Here is a 24,841-nt window from a genome sequence, read left to right as displayed (position 1 = left end):
AAACAAAGAATAGTGCATTGATGATTAGTGCAACTATGTATGAAGATAACACCCTGAGAATATGCAAATAAAAGTCAATGCTAAATAAAAAATTTGGGTCTTCAGTGGATTAATTCAAATCACTATCATAATTTGTGTGTAAGCTCTGATAAAACCCAATTAGCATATCTAAAAAAATGTATAAGAAAATAAGATCAAAGAAAAAACAACAAAAAACATGAACACTCCACGCCCAGGGCTGGTAACTCATAAATATGTTTTGAGTATTATTTGTGCAGTTTTGTTTGTTTCTTTCTCATGATAACATTATAACATGTCCTAAAAACACCCCAATGTGCAATTTTACTTTTATTAAGTGGATATATGGCAGCCTATACACCTACACCATTTTCAGGATCATACAGAATCAAAGAAAAGTAAATATTGATATAAATAAATTCAATTGATATTTTGCAGGTAAATAGTCATAATTATTATAAAACATAACATTTAGGCCATACTTAATATAAGCTTGTATCCCAATTGACATACAAAAATACCTACGACCCAAGAGTTTTAAGCCATAGGGGTCTTTTTTTCATTTCTCATTACAGAATTTAGGGTCTGGAAGTAAAAAAAAAAAAAAAAAAAACTTGGTAGGGATTGTCAATCAAACAATCTGTTTACTGTGGCCCTATGCACAAGTTAAAACAAGAGTGCTGGGTAGATGTAAAGTTTTCTCAGCAAGTCAAGGGGCATTACTCAACAATTATTTTAGTTAGTTTTGAAACTTGCCATACTTGTTCAAAGTGAGTATGTGTACATATTTATGGCTTAATCCCAGTTTAAATTAATTGAGTATTGGCAAAAATAAAAGATTTTGAATGTTGGTGACAACAACACTGCTGCTCTCGTAGCTATTGATAATGACACCAACATATGAACATCACTCAGAAACAAACAAGCTAAAATCTATGTAAGTTTCAGTGAAACACTAATTGTTGAAAATAGAATACCTTTAACAAACAAATAATTAAGTTCCACCCTTTAACAACACTTACATCATCCACGTCATCGAGTATGTCCATGCTCGGGTCCTCAAATGACCCCTGTTTGTTGACCCCAACCCCTACGACCCCGCTAGTAAAGTCCTTCCTGTCTTGCTTCATTGGTTGACGATTGTTGCGATCGTTCGACTGGCTGTTTCCGGCATTTATTGCATGTTCTGAACCATTTATATTCTCAAACATTCCTGGAAAACAAAAACATGGGGTAAATATTTACAGCATACAAAAGAATTTATGTCAAATTCACGTATTTTATTTTCACATTGATTTTCACTGATTTGGTGGATATTATGTTATTATTATAAAATTGCTGTCTTCCAAAACTGCAGAAATAATCTATGCAAAATGAATGCCTTAAATTGTTCAACAAAACGTAGGTTGCTTTGAAAGAAGGCTAAAATACAAGCATAAATAGTTGTCATGATCTGTCAATGAAATTACCAAAAAAATGGAAGAATTATATAACAATCAGCTTAATCCTAAACTGTTCATTATTACCATCAAATTCATATGTACACTGCACTAAATTCCATTTCAAGCTATTCTAAAGTGCAAACAAACGCTATGTCATTGATGGAATATTATTGCTAGAACAAACGCATTAACATGTCAACATCAATGATGAATATAATTTCTAGAACAGTGGCGCCCCAAGCCACTACATTTCATGGTTTTGCATCCATCCATTAATAATAAATCGTCAGTTAGTTTTTTGCTAAACAAAGTTGAAGCTGTATTTAGCTAAAATTGAATTTCACGGTCATTATGATTTCAAAAATATAAACAAGGTTTTCGGTTTTCAGTTTATGCAATAACTCAAAATAATTAACATTTGTGTTTGCACATAAATAATAAAACAGCCTCAGTCTTTGAAAAAGAGATGACTCAATTCATCTCTAAGCCAATGAATTTCTAAAAGTGAAGTTAAACTGTTCTTTAAGGCCTTTCCATCATTATCTCTTTGAAGAACATTATAGCTTCCTTAAATGAAGCATTCATCGAGACCATCTGTCATTATTTGTAACAATTCCCATTGTGACACTTAGAAAACGAACAAAATGTAAAACCTTATTACATTCTAGAAAAGCCTTGAAAACGAACAAAATGTAAAACCTTATTACATTTTAGAAAAGCCTTGATCAGGCAACAATTAATCATTTGTTAAGGGTTTTCCAATCCACACACAAATACAAATAGACTCATAAAATACTAATAGATACTATTTGACTCACAATACTAATCAACTGACAAAAATACTCAAAAAATACTATTTGACTCACAAAAATACCAAAATACCAATAGACCCACAAAATTAAAATAGACTCACAAAAATACTTATTGATTCTAAAAATGTGAGTAGCACCAATCAAACTCATTTATCTATTTATTATTGTTTCATTTTTAATTTGTGAAACAAAATTTAGTTTTGGTCTTCATGCATTCAAATAACGTGCACAATTTTCACAAGGTAGGAATTAGTGAAGGTGTTAATAACAGGGCGTAACATTAGAGAAACATAACATGCCAACTTCCAAGTACTATAGTACTTGAGTGAAATCAATTATCTGTAAGTTTGTTTATTTTTACGAATACTAATACTCATCAGCTTTCCTAAGATGACTAATAATATAAGACACACTCATCATGTATAATGCACCAGTCAATTGTACTGTCCCACTGGTCCGGGGGTATACTGGGGATAGCCGGGAAAACATCATGGTTACAATTGACTGGTGCATAAGTCTGTGTGTGAATTGTCACTGGTAGCAGGAGTACTACCTTTCATGTGAATCTCTCTATATATTTAGCCATGGCTTAAAGTTTTTGTATGACAACAATGACAACTACGTTGACAAAGACGTCACCAAGGTGATGACAATATCTCAACCTTTTTATCTAAAAATAGATGAACTAAATAGAAGCGTGTTCCAAACTTCCAAAGTACGCAGTGCTGTGAATATAGTGCAAGCCTCTATACTAGAGATCCTATCGACCTAGAGTCACTAGGCAACGCAAGACTGTCGCTGCACAACATACCAATTCCCACGACACCTATTCCTTCGGGACTAGGTGAGGATTGAGCTTTATCGTCATCATTTTCCAGGGAACCATAGCTGTGCATAGAGGCAACCCCTAGAGGCGAGAGGACAGAGCCTGAAAACAAGGGAGAGAACCCATGCTGTCACACGAGACACCAGCCCTGCACACACGTTGAGCAGCGTGCCAAAACACCCGAGCATCTTCCCTCCAACCATTTAGATCCCACAGGTTAAACCAATCCCGCCTTAAAACACCCTTGTTAAACCACTCCCTACCCATAAAATCTTGACAAAATGTTATATAGCCGTCCTAACCCCATTCTGTTATTTGAACAATATCCCACTCATTGTCTGAGGCGTTTAATGGGCATTAAGTTTTAACACTTAGTCAAAACTACCTTCCCCAATACCTACACTGTATATTTTAATGGTTATTAAAGTTGACAAAATCTACCCTTCCCGAACCCCTTTGCTGCATTACTTTAATGGGCATTAAGTCTTAACACTGAGTGAAATCTACCTTCCCCAATCCCTTTGCTGTATTATTTTAATGGGCATTAAGTCTTAACACTGAGTGAAATCTACCTTCCCCAATCCCTTTGCTGTATTATTTTAATGGGCATTAAGTCTTAACACTGAGTGAAATCTACCTTCCCCAATCCCTTTGCTGCATTACTTTAATGGGCATTAAGTCTTAACACTGAGTGAAATCTACCTTCCCCAATCCCTTTGCTGTATTATTTTAATGGGCATTAAGTCTTAACACTGAGTGAAATCTACCTTCCCCAATCCCTTTGCTGCATTACTTTAATGGGCATTAAGTCTTAACACTGAGTGAAATCTACCTTCCCCAATCCCTTTGCTGCATTACTTTAATGGGCCTAATACTGAGAAAAATTTACCTTCCCCAATTACTTAGCTGTATTATATGAATGGGCATTAAGTCTTGACACTCAGTGAAACCTACCTTCCCCAGTCCCTATGCTGTATTATTTTAATGGGCATTAAATCTTGACACTGGGTGTAATCTACCTTCCCCAATCCCTATGCTGTATTAATTTAATGGGCATTAAGTCTTGACACTGAGTGAAACCTACCTTCCCCAGTCCCTATGCTGTATTATATTAATGGGCATTAAGTCTTGACACTGAGTGTAATCTACCTTCCCCAATCCCTATGCTGTATTAATTTAATGGGCATTAAGTCTTGACACTGAGTGAAACCTACCTTCCCCAGTCCCTATGCTGTATTAATTTAATGGGCATTAAGTCTTGACACTGAGTGAAACCTACCTTCCCCAGTCCCTATGCTGTATTAATTTAATGGGCATTAAGTCTTGACACTGAGTGAAACCTACCTTCCCCAGTCCCTATGCTGTATTATTTTAATGGGCATTAAAACACTGAGTGTAATCTACCTTCCCCAATCCCTATGCTGTATTATTCTAATGGGCATTAAGTCTTTACACTGAGTGTAATCTACCTTCCCCAGTCCCTATGCTGCATTATTTTAATGGGAATTCAGTCTTAACAATGAGTGGAACCTGCCTTCCCCAATCCTTATGCTGCATTATTTTAATGGGCATATAGTCTTGATACTGAAATTATTTTAATGGGCATGTTATATCTTACACAGTCTCTTTCCCTAAAATATTGAAATGTGGATCTACAGAGATGAGTGAACAAGAGGGCCATCACAGCTTTTTTTTTCTTAATTTTACATAGCCCCAAGGACAACATTTAGTCGCACAATGCAGTTGTGAGTGAAAAATGCTCCTTGTGTTAAAACAACATGCTCAACATTTGACTTAAAAACTGTGCCATCATTTCAATTTTTGTTTCTTAATTCAATGCCAAGGTAATCATTAGCCTGGTGTTTCAAACATGTTTACAAGTTACAAACTGTTGGCACATTTTTCAAGTCTGTTAAAACATAAACATGCAATTGCAAAGTTTTATCCCTGTATGAGCTGTTGTGCTAATTGTTCAGTACTTTGTCTAAGTTAACAACCTGGTTAACAACATCATTGTTAACTTTTAAACATACATTATTTTTATGTGCTTACATTTAGAAATGAACAAGTAAAGCTAAAACAAAGGTCCCAAATCTTGTTACAAAAACAGCAGATAATGAGTGTATCCATTGCACTTCAAGAGCAGTAACGATTTGAGAGTTAACAAGATTGACTTTAACAAAATTCTGAACAATCAGCACACAATTTCACAAATCTTCAATTTAAGGCATCTGACACACAAAAGCTAGTTCCCTTAGATAGCTTCAGTCATTGAAATAATACTTTTGGATGAACAAGCCCAAATTCTTATACTATAGCATGGAATCATATTTTTGAACAAGCCCTGCTACATATAATTCAGAGTTTTAGCAAGCCCGGAAGACATTTTACCATAAAAAAGCCCTTGCTAGCTTTGAGTAACTTTTGACCACAGTAGCTTCATTAATTTATATATATATATATATATATATATATATATATATGGTAAATTTGGATGCCAGGTGAGCAAATATAATTTTGAAATCAATTGAAGGTTATCACTGTATGAGCCTGTTGTGCTGATTATCAATATGTAAAAAGAATGACCGGAAATGCATTATCCATAAAATTATAATGATTATATACTGACAAAATTTTGCAAACTTTCAAGGTAATAAAAACTGTTTCTTTACTTTTTAGTAATATTTTTTTACATATCCTTTTTCAGCACATAAAAAAAAACTTTCAAATGATACCCAAAAACCACAAGGCAGTCAAACTCCACTTTTTTTGTATCAAACACCTTAAGAAACTTTTTCCAAAAAAATCATACAGGGATATAAGTGTTACGTATAAGACATTTTAAACTGCAGTCAATAACAAATCAGTTAGCAAATGAGGATTTTGGTGTTAGTTGAACATTATGATTTAACTTGGAATGTGGGATTTAAAACCAAATGATAAGCATAACAATGATATTAATAAAGATGGGATGGAATTGAAAATGGAAAACACACAGTGTATCAGATTTACCCACCTTTCGTTAATCTTCGTTTGTCGTTTGCTTTTCTATTAATTCCATTCAACGATCTTGATTCTAACAAGTTATTGTCATCGTTGTATCCTTTACCAACTATCTGCACGTCTGAGTTTTTATTTTCGCGGAATGTCACACCACTGCTTGGATTGTAATCCACATAAACCGTCTCTTCACCATTTTCCGGTTTCTTGTTGTTATATGAGCTTGTTCTCGCTAATTTTGGTTTCGACTCGAATGGTGACTCACGAGGAATTTTCGGTCTCGATTCGAAAGGTGAGTCAGTCTTTTTACTGAAAATACAGATAAAATATTAAAAGCATGCATTTATTTACAGGAACAAAATAAATCTCAGAAACGATGCATTTCTAAAGCTATTTATAATTAGACATTCCTACCTCTCTACAGCCATATTTGAAAGAAAACTGTAAGACGAATTAATGCAAAAAATGGAAAATGCCATGGAAACAATTTAATTGATAAATATACAGCAGAGAATCCCTGTGTCTAATCAATATCTCATTATAATTATCCCTGGCCTCAGAAAAAATCCCACACTGTATAAATGAGCTGCATCAAGCCTGGCTCTTATGGGCAATCGGGCAATTTCAACCCGATTGCCCATAATTATCAAAATCTTCGCAATGCTTTTAAAAAATAAATTGTTAAATTGTTGTGGATTAGTCTTGGACAGTACTACATAATCGTAGACCAGGACAGTTTTTAACTGTTAAGAACTGATGTGTTGCAGCTACAATTTGCTACATATTTGTTTGTTTTTAAATGTAGAGCAATCTTACATCAATTCCTAAAGATTAGTCTCATGGGCAATTTCTTGGCAATTCGTGAATAATCCAAGATTATTGTGATTGATCATGTCATTAATCTTATTTAGTATGAATGAACAAGATTATTCTATTTTTTAATACAATGTGTTATATTAATGAGGACAGCAACAGATATTGGAGCAATCATGAGGAATCTTCCTTAGTCCTACGCATATCGTTTATTCGCATTACCGCTGTGGTATTATCATTAGTATTTGTATTTCCACTTAAGGGCATCCTTTCTTACCAATTCATCACAATAAACGCCTCTTCTATAACTCAAGGGAAATCGGGTCTGAAGTTGAGACAGTGTGAGCCAGGCAGGCTTTAATGAAACTAATTACATGAAGACATTTTCCATTCATAATTGTCTTTGAGGAAAACTTTGATCAGGTAATGGCAAGCAATTAGCTTTCTTCAATTGATTTTCCTCATTTCTTCTTGAAATGCAAGACCTGCAGAAAAGTCTAATGTCCCTATTTACAAATATGAGACAAAAACATCATGAATTCTAGAATGTAAAGAACTATATAATTAGCATTATTACCATTCATATATATATAGCAAGTTTAGTTCACAAAAAAATACTGGAAAATACTTGATAAAGATCACAAACAAAATTGGAATCTAATGTGCTTCAAGGTAAAAACAAAAAAAGAAACAGCAAAGCAAACATCAATAACAAGGAAGGAGCACAACTCAACCATTATTTAAAGCAAGAGTTATGGCCCCTTGTTTCACAAATGCGCATATTGTCACTGGCAATGTGCATAAAGTCACATTTGAACATTTTGGTTAATTTTACAGTCATTGCCAAGTTTAAATATTTTGCACATCAAGAATGCAGACTACAACGACACTTGCATAAAAAACAACTACAAGAAAATAAATTATTAAGCGCCCTATGTTATAATGCAAGTATAATAATTATAAACCACTGTGTTAAAAATGCACTTACAGTAAAATCACATGAAAACGACCTTACGTTTTTACATAAGTATAATAAAGATATCTGCGTATAGGAATGCACACAACAAACTAACTAAACACGATAACACCCTTACGTTTTCTTCTTGCTCGTTTCTGAGTCGTTACTCGAGAAGTTACTCCAGACACCGCTTTCTTTCAATGTATCTGGCGACGGCGACCTTGACGTGAGAGATGACGAGCTGTGTTGTTCAATAATCTTTTCTTTTTTCTTTGATGCACTGCTTCTGATGCTCATTAAAGAGTTCATCATCTGAAAATTATGAAATTGTTTTAAGGTTAAACAGAAATTTATTTCTAAAAGTAAGATGTTAGACGTTAATCTTTATTTCTAATCCATTGAATATATATATCAATCTAACTGCAGTACACAAATTATGCAAGTGTTTATAATGACTATATATTTAATTACAAGCATATCATGGTTTTAATCTTTTGACTTTGAAAATACGTCTTTCATGCTGTATTGTAGTACAGGTAAAGCAGGCAAATATTCATTTTCTTTAGTCATCATAGTCTCAATTCTTGAATCGAAACAAATAATTCAGTTAACAACCTTGTTTAATTTTCTTTATGTTGCAGTTCCCACTGTTTTAATACACAGAGCATTCAGCTCATATTAATAGATTTCAGAAAAATCAGATGTCACCTGTTTGGAACATTATGGATGACCTTGACTTTTGACCTACTGACCCCAGACAAAGTTATCCTTATATATGACTGCAATCCTTTGCAGGCTACACAAAAACCTTGTCCAACATATATTAACACTTTTATAATGATAAACTAATGAATGTTTTCATTCTATCAAATTCATCGTAAACCATCTAGTGAACTCAGCCAAACTCATGTATCTACACAAGTTTGGCTGAGTTCACTTGATTAATAGAGTTTGAATGACTTTAGGCTGAAGTTTGATGCAAGTTTTTTTTTTCCTTCCGAATCTTATCAATTAATGCGTTGAAAAGCAAAAACCTTCTATTGAAGCCATGGTATGCGGTATTGCTGAAAAACCTATGTTAATGAATATATCACTCTATTAATTAAAAGCTCAAAAAGAAATGCAAAATACTAATAATTAGTTACGTAGGTGTATTGATTAGCGTGGTAAAAGGTTAGACAAATTTTTGTGATTCAATCTTATTTCTTTGGGTAAGAATTATTGAAATTCAAAATAAAATGGGTGTGTTTTAAAAATAACCGCAGAAAACATGATCTTATTGAACTGTAAACATAGAACACAACAAAGCAGGAGTATATAGGCACACAAACGTCGCAAAATTACATTCAAAACATTGAAAAACATAGATACAAGATTATTGAAAAGACGAATAGAATTATTACGCTGACATGGTGATTGAATAAGTCTTTGGAAATTAGAAAAGCTTTATAAACAGCGGTAAACGTAATTGCACTAATTTTCAATAACTGCAACTTCGGAACTTTAATTCATTTCAGCATGCAAAAATGTCTATTATACAACTATATGACTGTGAAATCGTGTGAATTGATTGTAATGACACGTATTGAAAACATGCATTTTCGATTAGTTTTTCGTCACTTTTGGTTAAGTTTATGAACTTTCTAAATTACAATTAGCAAAATGTACTAAAAAAAATGTAAGAGGACAACAGATTTCACAGTCCATGATACAATTAAAGTTATAAATCGACACTACAGTTAAATACACAAATATTGAAAAATTGAACTGTTAAGAAAACGTTTTGCGTGTTGAAACTTACAGTATCTTCTTCATCAGACGACGACGACTTCAATATAAACAAAAGAATATAATGAATTTATTAATCCGTTTGCCGCCTTTTTGCAATACTTTTAATAATGAAATTGTAAACAGACCTCATTCTACTTTTGCCATATATTAATGGACCAGACAGACCTCATTCTACTTTTGCCATATATTAATGGACCAGACTGACCTCATTCTATTTTTGCCATATATTAATGGACCAAACAGACCTCATTCTACTTTTGCCATATATTAATGGACCAGACAGACCTCATTCTACTTTTGCCATATATTAATGGAGCAGGTTCAATCAGAGTTTTGAATGAAATAGGAAATGAAAATGAGTTAGCGCTAATTCAAAATCTGGGGTGAGTTGCATTACAAGGCACGAAGCGCTACGTGAGGGTATTACATAAGATCCACAGCCTGATTTGTAAAAACATTTTTAGTTAAAATATAGAAAAGGTTAACAAAGATGGAAAAGCCTCCAGAAATTTCATTTGTTTTTTACAGTCCATTTTTGATGAGTTTTTCTATGCAAATAGCGCTCTCCTCAAGAGAGTACAGGAGAGTACGAAGACCTCTCTCATAATTATGATGGATGCGATTTGTTCTTTGGCCAAAAAAAGTAAAGTGTGGTTAGGGTTACATCCAAAAACATGCAGGGTAGCTAGGTGAGTTTGTTTTCCTTTTCTGTTTTTCTTTTTAAGGGACAGACTTTAAAAATGATAGGGTCAGGTCCTATTTGTTAGGTAGGATCGGATAACCCAAACCAGAATTATCTTTTCAAGCCTTAGAGCACATGAGAGCTATAGGCTTAACCTTAAGCAACGCACCCCAGATATTATGAAACATTATGACAACAAAATAACATATAACAGAAAACATAGTCCTAGACACATACTTAAAACGCCTATTCACTGCTAACGTGTATACATATATCAAACAACATTGCCTGCTTTCTGCTCAATTCATCACTTTAGTTGCCACACTCTTGCCACAACTTAGCATTAAGCATGATAACATGGGACTAGTTTCACAAAGAATCTAAGACAAAAACACCTGCCCCTCAACCCCTCTAAAAAAAAAAACTTGCGTTGAGGGAAAGTAATAACAATTTTGTTTAAGAAATTTATGCCGGAAAACACTCCTGCATGCATTCAAGAATAAAATTCACAGATTAACATGTCCCTGACGCTGAAAAAAGCAACATGAGCTTTCTCATAAAAATCATACTTAGGTGTAGCTAAAAATGCCCCAGACAGTATTTCCGATGGGTGCCAAAAACTGGCCAAGTCCATTTTGTAACTTAAGATTATATTGTGAAACTAGGAATCAAACAGGGTAGTTGAACTTAACAAATGGATAGATAAAACATTGAACAGTAATGGAAAACGCAACTGTACATACTCAATTTCAGAGGCAACCATATTGAATTTCACATCATATTTTCTCAAAATATAATTGAAAATCTTTTTAACAATACAAAAACATAACAGTATTATTAAATATATCAAAAAGACTTTGAAATGCTCTTTGAAAAAATATCTAAAAACTATAAAAAATTTTAGATATTCAGACTTTATTTTTTTTCATCATGTAAAATTTGAAAAAAGTGAGTTGCAATAGTGTTGCGTTGAGTCCTGGACATGTAACAAGGATGGCATTAGACAACATATAATATTAGCATGCATTTCTATGGTAACGGAACTTGGCACAAACCTTCTCCTGCTCTCTAATTCCTTTAAGTGTCGGCATCATCTGATAGTGGCAAACGTGCAAGTAAACTTAATTGTGATACATAACATGTGAACGAGCTTCTTAGAGAGAATTTTGTGTGAGGAAAAAGCATTTGCCAAGAGCGTCGTTGAGTGAACACACAAGCTGGTCTGTTGCTTTTAATAGAAAGAGAGGCATAACTCAACAATTATTATAGCCAGCATTATGGGCTTTGCTAATCATGTGTGTATTGTCTCTCACAATATGTGTACCAAGTTTCATTTAAATATTTTGAATGGTTTTGGAGTTATGGCCAATGTTAAAGTTTTCGCTCATCAACAATGGCACCAGCAACACCAAGGCTATGACAATAAATAGATGAGCTTAATATAGTTGATGGTTAAACTGAAAATACTTTACGACGATACTAATGTCTTTGCCACATTGGTCCTAATCTTGACAAATGAATCAAGGACAGTATTAAGTAATATTGAAGAAAAATGAAAACTTTGCAGAGATCAAGTGAATGCCATTGTAAGAGACCTTCATATCTGAAACTTTCAGAATGTGGAGAAATTTCCAATGCAATCACAGTTTGTCTTCACTCAGTCAACATTTGAATCTCTAGTGCTTTAGTGTAAAAGTAACATGCAAAATAGTGAGTGAATCTTCAAAACCTTCTTTCATGCAATTTAGATGTTTTGTTTTTTTATTCATGATTATGCAATAATAATAATAATTATAATTATAATAATAATAATAATAATGACAATTATTTCCAATATTCTCTGTGCCGCCTTTAACCCATTTTATTGGTATTATATCCCCTACCCTTGATAGTATCTTACCTCATGGCGTGACTCTTGTTCCAGTGTGCTCTCCAAGGAGGCCGCGTACGCACTGTCAACGTCATCATCACGGCTATAGTTGTTTGAAGAGATGGGTGGAACCTTTTTTGTGTTAGATCTGCGTGTTGCTGATCGAGCGAGCGTTGCTTTCAGCGGGATTGGTGATTCCTCGTCTTTAGCTGCAAAGTACACAACACAAACTTAGCTTTCATACAGTAGGTATAATTTTTATAATTTGGTGCATCAAAATAAACATTTCTTAAAAACTAGATGCTTGTCGAATTTATTACATATCTGATTTTAGATTTTACTAATTAATCTTGGCTCACAAGTGAAAACAGCTTAGGCTTAGATTAATCAAGCTCAAGCTCGTTTTCTGGGTAGAAACAAGTACTAATGTCGTGAGAAGGTTGCCTTGTTAAAGCTTGAACCCTAGATCTCTGGAAGAATTTTTCAAATTTCTTACATCTCTGATTGTAGTAACCTTCAAGACCTCTTGAGTGATTCATATGCCAATTAGATTGCAATCACTACCATTTTGATTTTTTTACGAGTATTAAAAATAACATCTTCTCAGTATTAATGTTCAAAACACACTTCCAGCAGATATTCTTAAGATCAATTCATGTAGTTATATACTTAAACTATCTACTATAGATACTTAAAGTTCAAACATTAAGTAATGCTAACAAAGAAAAACAATATTTGATGCAAGTGTCGTACCCTGTATATTGTTTTTATTAATTTCTCTATTGAACAATGATATTCAGTGCACAAGGTTTTCGAAACCTGACCAACACTAGTGCAACAATGCCATATATATCGGCAGGGTAGATAAGCAGTGCAATAATGTTGTATATAATTCCGGGGAAAGGTCGTGGTTACCTTTCTTGTCCTCATGTGCATGGGGGGTGGGTGGGGAACGGTCGTCAGTGTCTGCTTCCACTACAAAACAGTTAGTAAGACAATGGGTTAGGTTGTGCAGGAAGATACAGAAAGGTTTATGTAAGTGCTGTGGGGTTCTGGGCCTCACACAATAAAGGTTGCTGCAAACATATGATAATGCATCAAAATTAAAACAAACAAGTATGAGGTCCCTCGGTCAAAGCGTTCTCAAGTTATTGATCGGAAACCATTTGGTATTCCGACCGACCGACAGACAGACAGACCGACCGACCGACCGACCGACCGACCGACATGTGCAAAACAATATACCCCACTTTTTTCAAAAGGGGGCATAATAATTTGCATCAACCTATATTGTGCGCCTTTAAAGGGATCTAATCTTAACTGAAATAATGTTAAATCTGTAGGAACATTAGAGATGGAATCAGCTTCATATTTTCCTCAAAAATAAAAAACAACAATTCAGATATCCAATTTTAGTCAAATAAAATCATATCTGAGATCAGGTAATTGATTTTTCATCCCAGCACTGTGAGCGTTTTAATTTTTAATGGGCTCAACTGAAAAAAAGTTATGATTTAATATATTCCACCATTATTTTTCAATAAAACAATGACAAGTATGAAATAAAGTTAAATTCTATATTGAGCATGATAATGATACCCCCCTCCCCAAATACAATGCTTTCAAACTCTGCATGAAAACCCTGGATGTGACACATGAATGATCAAACATTTTAATGACTTGAATATCTATAGTACAAAATGACAACATCTTCACAATCTTCGGCCAAAAAGATGTGAGAGATATTTTATGCCATTGGATTGTTTGACATGAATTAAAACAAGGCAAACTACATGTAGTATGCAAATGTCATAAGACATTTTTCTAGACTATATTGACTTCTTTGTCACAAAACTGCCAGACTTCGATGCAGAATTGTACACAAAGCCAATTTTCTTTCATTTGAAAAGAAACCATGTCAGACGAAATAAGCTTTAAAGCCTTTCTAACCTAGGTTTGGCCCGTAATGTCAAAAACTAAGTCTTTTAATAAAGATTTTGTGACAGACAATAGGAATTAACCAAATGGAAACACAAATATTGCAAGCACTGATTTGCATAGAGAAATAAACTGCAGTAAATATTTACTTCTATCTCTATTTGCTGATGGTTTGCCTAATCCGGTAAATAATAATCAATATGTACAGTAACTACCCTATAGTTTATGGGTAATCCAGAGAGCAATTTATAGTATACAGTCTATACTTTATTTGTCTGCTTAAATTTATTCTTATTATGGTATTATGTAATACCAAATTAAACGATTAAACACACAACAATGTACATGATGCAATATGATACTTTTAATTATTATGCTGAAAGATTTATTAACATTGGTTAATTTTCATAAGCCTAAGGTTAAATGATATTTAATAGATAATTATATACTTTTTATCTTATACAAATAAATAAACACAATATAAACAAACGTCGTTGGAATAGTATGGCATATAAACAAATACAATAGTAGCTGAATTCAACGAAATGAAATAAATCTGTATATATATAAAATGTTTAAGCAGACCTACTCTTTAATACCACCTGAGGATGATTTGAATGTTAAACATTTGAAATAATCATATAACATATATTCAACAATACAGACTAATCAATTTGTGACGTATTATGTAAAGAAAGAAATGCATGCACTATTTCATGATCATGATAAAAGAAATTCATAGATCATTATTCTGCTTTCACATTTATTTATACACCATTATTAAGCTCTGATAAGGTCTTAAAAAGTCTATAAGAATGGATTACTCCTTCACTAAATAACCAACAAGGTGAAGAAGTTTAACTGAACTCTAACATCAGCTGACAAAAACTTATTCTGGACAAAAAGTTGAACTGAATTAAAGGGACTAGACACCAGATGATCCCGAATTTAACAATTACAGTATTTCCTCAAAACAAGCCTAGAATTGCTAATACAAGTTAGTATGAAAGCGCTAATACATCATATAACACAATAAAAAGAGTCTTTTGTATCTGTCTCAACTGAGTTTACCCATTTAAAGATAACACATAATGATTTCCCATTACAGTGTGTATAAATGGCGTGTGAGAGTGACTTTGATTAGAACAGATAAATATACAAACACTATTTTTAAATTTAAAGGTATTTAGGTGGTACACAAATCCAGTAAATTTCGAATTGGAAAAATACGCAAAAACTGTGAAAGATACATTTGGCGTAAGCGATGTGATACATCAGTAAGTAAAATTCAATGCGTTGTACACAACAATCAATCTTATGTAAATTTTTAACATTTTTTTTTTTTGCAATTTTATTATCTGGTGGCTTGTCCCTTTAAAACATCAACTGACAAAAAAAAAATATTTTTAAATTTTTCTCTTATTTTAAATTCATATGAATAAAATAAATATGCCATATTACCCTGATAATTGTCTTTTCAACATTTCCAGAAATGTTATATTACATTAACACTGCAGCTTATGAGCCTCTAGGAATAGTTGACAACTCAAAGCAGAGTGATGTGATGAGGATTTTAAGGCACACAAGAAAGGTTTATGCAAAAAAAAATAAAAATTTTTTAATGCATTATCATGTTTAACTCATTTAACTTTAATGGTAAAAAATGTATGATTTTGTACAGATATAAAAGTATTAGCCATTATAACAATTTTTTTTTAAATTAATAACAACGTGATCACAAAATCCCCAGTTGGTCAAGCGCCAAAATATAGTTAACATTTTTTTATCTGTACACAAATCAAGTACTTTTTTGTTTTGATCATTTAAGTCAAATCAGTTAAACATAATGATGCATTAAAATAAATAAATATTTTTTTTGCATCAACCTCTATTGTGCCCCTTTAATCTTCAATAGAAAGTACTTCGTGTGGATAAAATGGGATTATTTTGTAAGGGGTGTACAAAACAACACACTCAACCTTGCTGGTATGGGGTTCTTGAAAAAGATATATTATATCAATAATGAAAAAGTTTCCCAATGATCTACCGCGACCCCCAAATTTGTCACTTTCGAGACCAGCATAAGTGTAACACTTCTGAACATGTCAAAGCTTTATGTATCAGGATCAGCGGGGGACTTCAGAACACGCTAAACATGGACCTAAGCATTGCTCGTAATGTTATATCAATGCTCTCCAAATCATATACTTTATTGATCATGACTTTGTGATCATGATATGAAATATTCTTTAATGACAAGAAAAAGATCTTGACCTGACTTTATTAAAGAACTGATAAATCTGCAAATATCAAAATTGTCAACCCACACCTGTCAGAGTTGATTCATTATCGCAATATGCTCGCTCATTTATTAAGATACCAAAATCCCTCAATTCTATCAAATTCCATTAAGCAAAAAAAAAAAAATTCTTAAAATAATATTTGAGTAAATACTGAAGTCCTTATTCTGAAGTGTTCATTAAAATCATCAAGACGAAAAGCACATTATACAATAAGAGAACTCTCAATAGTTTTATTTCATCTCAATAAGCGAATTATTTAAGAAACATACAATGTTTTCCATTCCCTGCATTTTGTAAATAGTGACAAGCATGCTTATATAGCTAGCAATCCATAACCTTCTACAATTTCTTTCATTCTCTTAGAACATGCTTACAATGTTGTCATTTGTCATCAAAATCATGGTTTTCAATTTACAAGGATTTCAAATAATACCAACGAGCAGACAGTCGTTCTAATACCCTGGATTTCCGTTTTATTCCAGTACCCGGTTTATATTATACAAGCTTTAAAATAAATGACAAAGGGATGACAATAATGATGAATCGTATTTACTTAGGTATACAAAAGAGACTGACTATAGAATAGTCAGAATGCATTTTATTATCTGAAGTCTGAGCCACATCAAGTAAACGTTGAAGACTATAATCTCACGGAAACACTGATAATACATTCCATTTACACGCTACATAAAAGAAGCATTGCTTTGACTTATTTTATTTCCGACCAATGACGGAACCTTTATGTCCCCAACAACTTACGATGATACGTGCTCTCTGCACGTTTTCAGCACTAATTTTAAAATGCCTACATATCATTAAATATAAAAGAGTTCATAAGATGAATACATCAATTCACTTCTACTAATCCTAAAGCTTTCATTAACATAAAGTGAAAGTGAATTTGATTGTCCACAAAGGGTAAAAGGATGAGTTCTTTGGGGTAAAGGTCACATTGAATTAGAAAAGAAAGATGTCTGGCCCTGTTTTTGGAGGAAGAATGGAAAACAGGTTAGATGAGAACTTCTGATAGCAGGTGGTTGCTATGAAGGAACAAATTACATCTGATGCTATGATATTTGCATAATTTTTACAAAGTGTGAATGCATTATAAGGGACAATTGAACAAAAGGAACAAGGAAACCTTCGAGACAACTTCAACAGAACTACGACTGGCAACAGATATACTTACGAGTAATACTAGGTATAGGTTCCCGCGCACTCGGTAACTTCTTTGTTTCCAGCATGGGGCTTGAACCCAACACTGGCTCCTCTTCCTCATTTTCAATACAAGGAGATGGCAGATTTGCTACAGAGACAAACAAACCCACAACCGGGAAGTGACACATCTCTTTGTTTGTATTTTCCCCGCCTGACTCGTCAAATCGTTACAAACTTACCACATTATCACATTAAACTCTTTATTTTAAAACTATGTCCATACCTGACCAGGTCACTGCTATTGATTGTCAAGTTTTAAACAAATAACATGTCACAGTTGCTCGTGTCTGGAAAGCTCATATTGACCAGCATACTTCAGATGTAATTTAGTTTTCAATGGATTCGAACAGCGTAAGACCAATTTCAATATATTGATCAAAAAATAATAGCACCCGCTTACTTTAGTTGACAAACACTGATTGCATTTTCTGCAACATTAATGCCGCCTTTCATAAATCCTCACATTCCAAGCAAAATCTCCCGGTTAACGTCATCAAACTATTGTAAAGGCCTTATCCTTTCAGAAAACTTATGTCCCTAGAATTGAATACAGTGTAGCCTTGCGGTACGGCAAGGTTAAAGAACCGGCAGCCGTTACATTTTTTTGATCATGTAGCCATAAAATGGAAACAATTAATAAACTTTGTTTTCCAGAATTGTAAATTGTAAATAAAATGGAGTTAAACAAAGCAACTGGTTAATCTGACTATGTCAGGCCTGAAAACACTCAAACTTTACGATTCCACTGTTGTTCATGTTAATGCCATCTATACCATTTTTATCCCTTCCAGAGTGACCCGGACTGTTCGGCCCATCTATTATTTACTGCCGGTATATGCGTGTCTTTTGATGCCTCCTAGTCTTACGTAGTCACGTTAATTCACTAAAAGATTAATTATATACCTTGGCCACACTAATTCGCTGTTTCTACATCTCCAATATCCCAAGCCGAGTTAGCCAATAAAAACTTTTTTACAATACTATTGTTTCGTGTCCGATCCACTAGTCAATTTGTGTCTGAGGAAACAGTGAAATACTAATTGCTGATCAGGGAATACAATTCAATTATTCCGAACAATCAGTTAATCTGTAAACAAAACCTAACGAAGAAATACAAACATCATAAATATTTCATATCAGTCCGCTTATGGCCAGTAAACTTCAATACCACCTGTAATAAAATCCATCAAATATCCGATTTTCATAATAATTAACATGAATATTTAAGTGAATATCTAACTTCAAATTTTGATATTCAATCCATTTCACTGGAAATCACCTCCTTTCACCAACTCCTACTGAAATATTACTGTTATTTCAATTTGCCTGAGTAAAGTTTGGACTTCTAGTTGGTAATTTACACAATGACGGCACTTGAGATCGCTGAGAGCCCACTTTTCGCTCGTCATCAACGGCAACAAATCTTGCTTGAAAAGGGACTAAAATCATGCCCGTAAACTCGGCACCTCTTCATGCTACTGTTTCTCTTCAAACAATGGAGAAATCCTCTAGTGTTTACATTCTAAATGTAAATGAAATTCGCAAGTTCTCAGGCCGAAAATTGTCAAAATATTGACTCAAATATTCACACCATTGTATGGACTAGATCATCCACAGTGAACTTCATATCTCGAAAAAGACGATAATTTCACTTTATTATTTTTAATTCTGAACTTAAACATACTTCACACCTAATAACGTCCATGAAATGCGAGGTCAGGTTAAATTCGGAACATGTCAAAGCCATTAAACTCCATTGTTAGGTACACATTTTTACAATTTAACTTAATCAGAGAATCACATTCATTTTTCTTACGAATATTTTATCTTTCAGACTTCCACACTCTCAGCTGAGTACTATTTCACAATAAATGTAAAAGAATTCGACAATATCAAGAAGCAATTAATCTAATGAAATTCTTAACAATAATTTTAACGATTTACGTAAGTGCATTTAAAATGAAAACTGTCAAACTTAATAATCAAAGCGTCAAAATTCTATCTGATTCGTCAATCATTACGTAACCAAAATTTTAATTCTCTAAGATATTTAACTCATTTTGCAAACTTTTAGTTGCTGTATTAAACCCCGTCTGATATGAAAACCAATCACAAATCTGAAAATATATGACAACTTAAAGGTGTATAATAAACTACCATCTCAAAACCAGTCTCATAAATCTCACTATGTTATGACAGAGTTCTTAGACCTTTTATCCCGCATTGACAATGTTTAATGTGCAAATCACTTAAATTGCACAATCATAGTGTATTAAAACAAACATGGAAACATAAGCATACTAAATCATAACATGACAGCTCCAATTGCTCAAACAGTTTGCACCCTTACTTGACATAAATTTCTTTGTAAGTGTTCTTGAAGCCATTATTTATGAAGATACCATTTACAAGAGTACTACAAGTGTGGGTTATGAAAATACATTCTGTGAAGTCTCCGTGAAGTCTCTACCTCAATGAATGATAGAGTACAGGCAAGTCGGTGGACTATCATTCCAGCTAAAAAGATTAAAACTTACTGATTTATAACAGGAAGATTGTGAAAATGGCTGTAAGCCGAAATGAATGCCTTTCAAGTCTGTTTCATGGCTAGGTAGTATTACTGGCATCTTTTTTTTGAGAGGTGAAGAGATTATGCCTATCCATTGGTAGGACCCACGACCTCTTGAATGACATCCTGATACCTTTTTCACATTGACCATGCTGACCTTTTGTGAAACTGAATGGTTGACAATTAATTGCGCTCTATGATATTGGAGAGGTGACGAAACACCACTTCTATGAGAATGTATATGTGAGGGGGACTTATTGTGCATTCTATGATATAAGAGAGGTGATGAAACACCACTTCTATGAGAATGTATATGTGAGGAGGACTTATTGTGCATTCTATGATATTAGAGAGGTGACGAAACACCATTTCTATGAGAATGTATATGTGAGGGGGACTTATTGTGCATTCTATGATATTAGAGAGGTGACGAAACACCATTTCTATGAGAATGTATAATTATGTGAGGGGGACTTATTGTGCGTTCTATGATATTAGAGAGATGACGAAACACTACTTCTATGAGAATGTATATGTGAGGGGGACTTATTGTGAATTCTATGATATTAGACAGGTGACGAAACACCATTTCTATGAGAATGTATATGTGAGGGGGACTTATTGTGCGTTCTATGATATTAGAGAGGTGACGAAACACCACTTCTATGAGAATGTATATGTATGGGCTAATTCTTGAGCGCGTAACATCATCAAAGTATGTGTACAATGGACATATTAAAAATGGCATGTATAAAGCATGTGGACATTGATTATGATTGCACAAATTTGGTAGTCAATATGTACTTGTATATGTTTCAAGAGAGATTTCACAAATATGTTTAAGACATTACACCGAGACGCCTATGAATTCAAAAGATCAAACAGAATTAAGAATTGAACCAGACTGCACAAAAATGAAATAAACAAAATGATTGTGAAAACCACCGTCATTGTTTTAAACCTTCCATCCCATTCCATTTTCAATAACAGAATCAATATCCAATAAGAGATCTAAGGAAACAGCCAAGTCCAGCATGCAAAAAGCTCGTAAAATAAGTTTCATCAATAGGATTGCATAGAACGTCGTTCAAAACTCATTTCTCATTTAATTTTATTCGTTTTTGTCTATCAATATCATACACCTAATTTCTTTTCAGGGATTACAGCCTTTCGATAAAAGATTTCATTGGGGAAAAATTAAAAGCAAAGATCTCTAATGGCTTGAAGTCAACATAAGAGTCATACTCATTTATCAATGTCAACGCCGAAGGATTTATAATAGTTTAATAATTGAGAAAGTCTCTGATGAAAAAAAAATGCCTTATTTACATAAAGTCATTTAATGGTTTTAGTAATGGTGTAATAAATTTTCAAGTTTGTGCTTATAGAGACATAAGTGCCAACACTAAGTAAGTAAAGAAAAAAGGTTCACTGCGCCAAGCTTATGCAAAATTAATGGTTTAGTGAAACAGACAATAAACAATAATTATTACTTAATCATCAAAATGTGATTAAGTCTATACCAATTTCTGACAAAATTTGATAGCTTATAGAATCAATCTCAAGTCCTTTTTGGGGTTACAAAGAAAAGCAGTACCGGTGTCCATTTTGAGAGGCCATGAGAAGGTACCCCTGGTGGGGATCAAACCCACAACCTCTTGGGTTCAATGCGGACACCTATGCCACTAGACCACTTTCACGCTCGATTCGATTTCAATAATGAAAATAGGGTAATCTTCTAAAAATTCTTTCAAAACTGAATTCAAAAATAGAATTTATTGAAAAGGATTCATATATCATTGAAACATTTCAATTTTAAATAATTTTGCTTATAATAAGAGTATATGAGTGGTAAGAAAGTTTGAACTTATAATGCATCAGTCGAGTCACAATTGAACCATTCTGTTCGCTTTATCAAAATCACCAAACTTCAATTATAACCCATAAACACAACCATTGAAATACCTGAAAGCTAAAATAACAGCCAAAGTTTGCAGACATATTGATCTGAAGAGTAAATTTGAGAATAAAATATATATCATGAGGCGCAATAAAATTTGCAAAGGAAAATTGAACCACTCCTATTAAGTTATATTTGACTAGCCGATGTATTAAGCCCAAAGCTATATACGAAAATGTTCAAGAGACAAAAGGGGAAAAAACCATGGGAAAAAAATGCATTACAATAATTTTCAGTCCAAATATTAAATACATTTAATTTTTTCATAGATTGGGACCGGAATCCATTTTCATTACACATACTGCATGGGTATAAATAGGTTATAAATCATAAATAAAATGGGGTATGACTTTTTTTCCCCACTTTAAAGGAAATGGTGGCTGAGCCATTTGATTGGGGAAAAATTTGGCAAAAAAGGAGAAAAATACTAAAATCATACTATCATTTGTTTTCAAACCAATTATTCAATAAACCTATCGACATTAATGAATGGCACTATATTATATATAAGCTACATTCTCCTAAATTATTAGAGGTCAATGCTTGTCTAAAAATAATACATAAAAAAATATATATATATATATATAAAACACACACACTTTTGACTTGGTTCATGCCAGTTACATGCAACCTTATTATATTTCAGAGTGATCATAGCCATCCTTCCGTCAGGTATTTGGCAGGTTAATAAGTGTAATATCTTTCAATTTTGTATTTTCAGTCTTAGCATGCAAAATAATTTCTTTTAGGCTTAACCTTAAGTAGTGTTTTATATTTAAGTCGAGACTAAGTAGGATTTCAAAATCATTACGAAACCATGATTATCTCATATCTGGGACTAAATAGTTCTATTAAAGATGTTTATTGTAGCAGGAGAGATAAGCTTCTACGACTTGTTATCTTGTTCAACTTAATACGGCGTTCAATTGAATTCGTGACTAAAACTAGACAATTTATTTCTGGTGGAATCGTTATTGTTTAATTGTTATTATACATAAAGAACAATCGACAACATCGTTCTTATCATTTCATTCATTAAATGTCGCTAAAATGTTTGTTGAACAGATATGCTTCTTGATTCCTCATTGTATTTGAAATTCAAGAAACAGATTTTGAATAACAAATAATATTAAATGGTTTTAAAACCAGTATTCAAACATTTTTTTCTGTAAATCTATTTAATGTAACAGAAGGTTTTACCTTTCTTTTAAGTCTGTATTAAATATCCATGAAATATGTTCGCACATTACCGTAACAGCCATTTACTATAATGTTATGATCAAAATCTGCACATCTTTTGAAAAATCTAAAAACCATGTTTGGAAGACCTTGAATTACAATCAATAAAACTGTCAATATAATTTTACAATTATTCGAGCTAACCGCCAAATCATATTGAATATAGAAAAATTATAATAGATCCAGGTCAGGGAATAAGGTCTGTTTTGACAAAAAGCTTCCCTCAAAATTCAACAAGAGTTAACAGGGGGAGGGCTGCATTAAACACAATAAAAGAACAACGATATAGTTTGAAATGGGGTAAAATAATATTTTCTTTAAATATTTGGAATTTCACAATACATGCAAAATCTGCTGGATAAATTTACACAATAAGTTATATGACAATTGATTGATAAAAGTGGGTGTATGAATAAGTTACAAGACAATCAGATAAGATAAAAGTACATGTTAAGTCATTGCTGTTGTTTGTGTTGTTGTCATTTTAATTCAAGACAATAAATTAATAAATAAATAAATACATTACAGAATAAAAGGTATTGTTTATTTTTGGTCTGGTCCTCTAAATCATCGGTAGGTAGGGCACTCCCAGGCACAGACTTAATTGTTTAGAAGATCAAAAAATAAACAAGTATCTTAGTGTTCAGCACCTAATGTCTTTATACTAGTCAACTTGCATGCTCGAACTTCAAACTTACCCACCTAATAAAACCAATTAATGATTAAATAAAACTTTAAAAATTGCCTTTGTCGGAAGCTGAAATAAGCTTTCTAAACGATTATATCAGAATCTGTCCTGTGATTACGATTTGAATAGACATAATTGTATGTATACTCTTAGTATATATATTGACTAATAATATGAGTATTGACATTTTGTGCATCTCTTAGTCTTACATACAAGATTTTGGCACTGATTTCTTGATTGAGTACAGTTTTTTTAAATAAAAGATTACATGGTTATCATGCTATGTTTCGATTGAAAATAAAATAGTAAAATACTAAAGGTTTCTTGCAGTAATTGCAACAAAAAATCTGGAAGGGCATAAGACTCAGTATTATTGGTTGCAAGCGTAATTGAATTTAAACTATGTCAGAAAATCTTCGGATACATTATACCAATTACAACGAGTAGTTGTTTTTAGTTAAGATAATGACACTTTCGGCAAAACCTTATGAAAACTGATATCTCCAATATTGATTTTCAAGCAATTATAGTTCTGTGTCATCTTAACATTTATTGTTAATCTCAATGACCTGTTTAGCACAAACTATCGTGTTTCACTCTTGTCAAAGGGGAGTAACTGTAGCGGGCATGTTGCAAAAATAATGGTGTGAATAATATGGATTTAGACAGAGTATAAACAACTCGCAATTATAACCATTTTGGGTTCAGAGATAT

General features: G+C 33.0%; 1 protein-coding gene across 8 annotated transcripts in view; it reads right to left on the bottom strand.

Annotated features, from left to right (window-relative positions):
* Positions 1 to 24,841, bottom strand: part of LOC128208035 (TOG array regulator of axonemal microtubules protein 1-like) — a 53,630-nt gene that overhangs the window by 15,082 nt on the left and 13,707 nt on the right. For 3 of the 8 annotated variants that reach the window (XM_052911321.1, XM_052911322.1, XM_052911329.1), the window contains exons 4-11: positions 13,128 to 13,187; positions 12,243 to 12,421; positions 11,398 to 11,436; positions 9,671 to 9,697; positions 8,006 to 8,181; positions 6,115 to 6,407; positions 3,084 to 3,200; positions 1,041 to 1,231 (exon numbers count right to left, since the gene is read on the bottom strand). In XM_052911321.1, the coding sequence (XP_052767281.1) occupies positions 1,041 to 1,231; positions 3,084 to 3,200; positions 6,115 to 6,407; positions 8,006 to 8,181; positions 9,671 to 9,697; positions 11,398 to 11,436; positions 12,243 to 12,421; positions 13,128 to 13,187 (1,082 nt within the window). The remainder of the gene's footprint in view (positions 1 to 1,040; positions 1,232 to 3,083; positions 3,201 to 6,114; positions 6,408 to 8,005; positions 8,182 to 9,670; positions 9,698 to 11,397; positions 11,437 to 12,242; positions 12,422 to 13,127; positions 13,188 to 24,841) is intronic. The other 5 variants (XM_052911328.1, XM_052911323.1, XM_052911324.1 and 2 more) reach the window with 5 other exon arrangements.

This window comes from Mya arenaria, chromosome 11 (assembly GCF_026914265.1).
Source record: "Mya arenaria isolate MELC-2E11 chromosome 11, ASM2691426v1".
In the NCBI taxonomy this organism is placed as follows: domain Eukaryota; kingdom Metazoa; phylum Mollusca; class Bivalvia; order Myida; family Myidae; genus Mya; species Mya arenaria.
The sequence above is the reverse complement of the archived record's forward strand: the minus strand, read 5'-3'. Positions and strand labels throughout refer to the sequence as shown.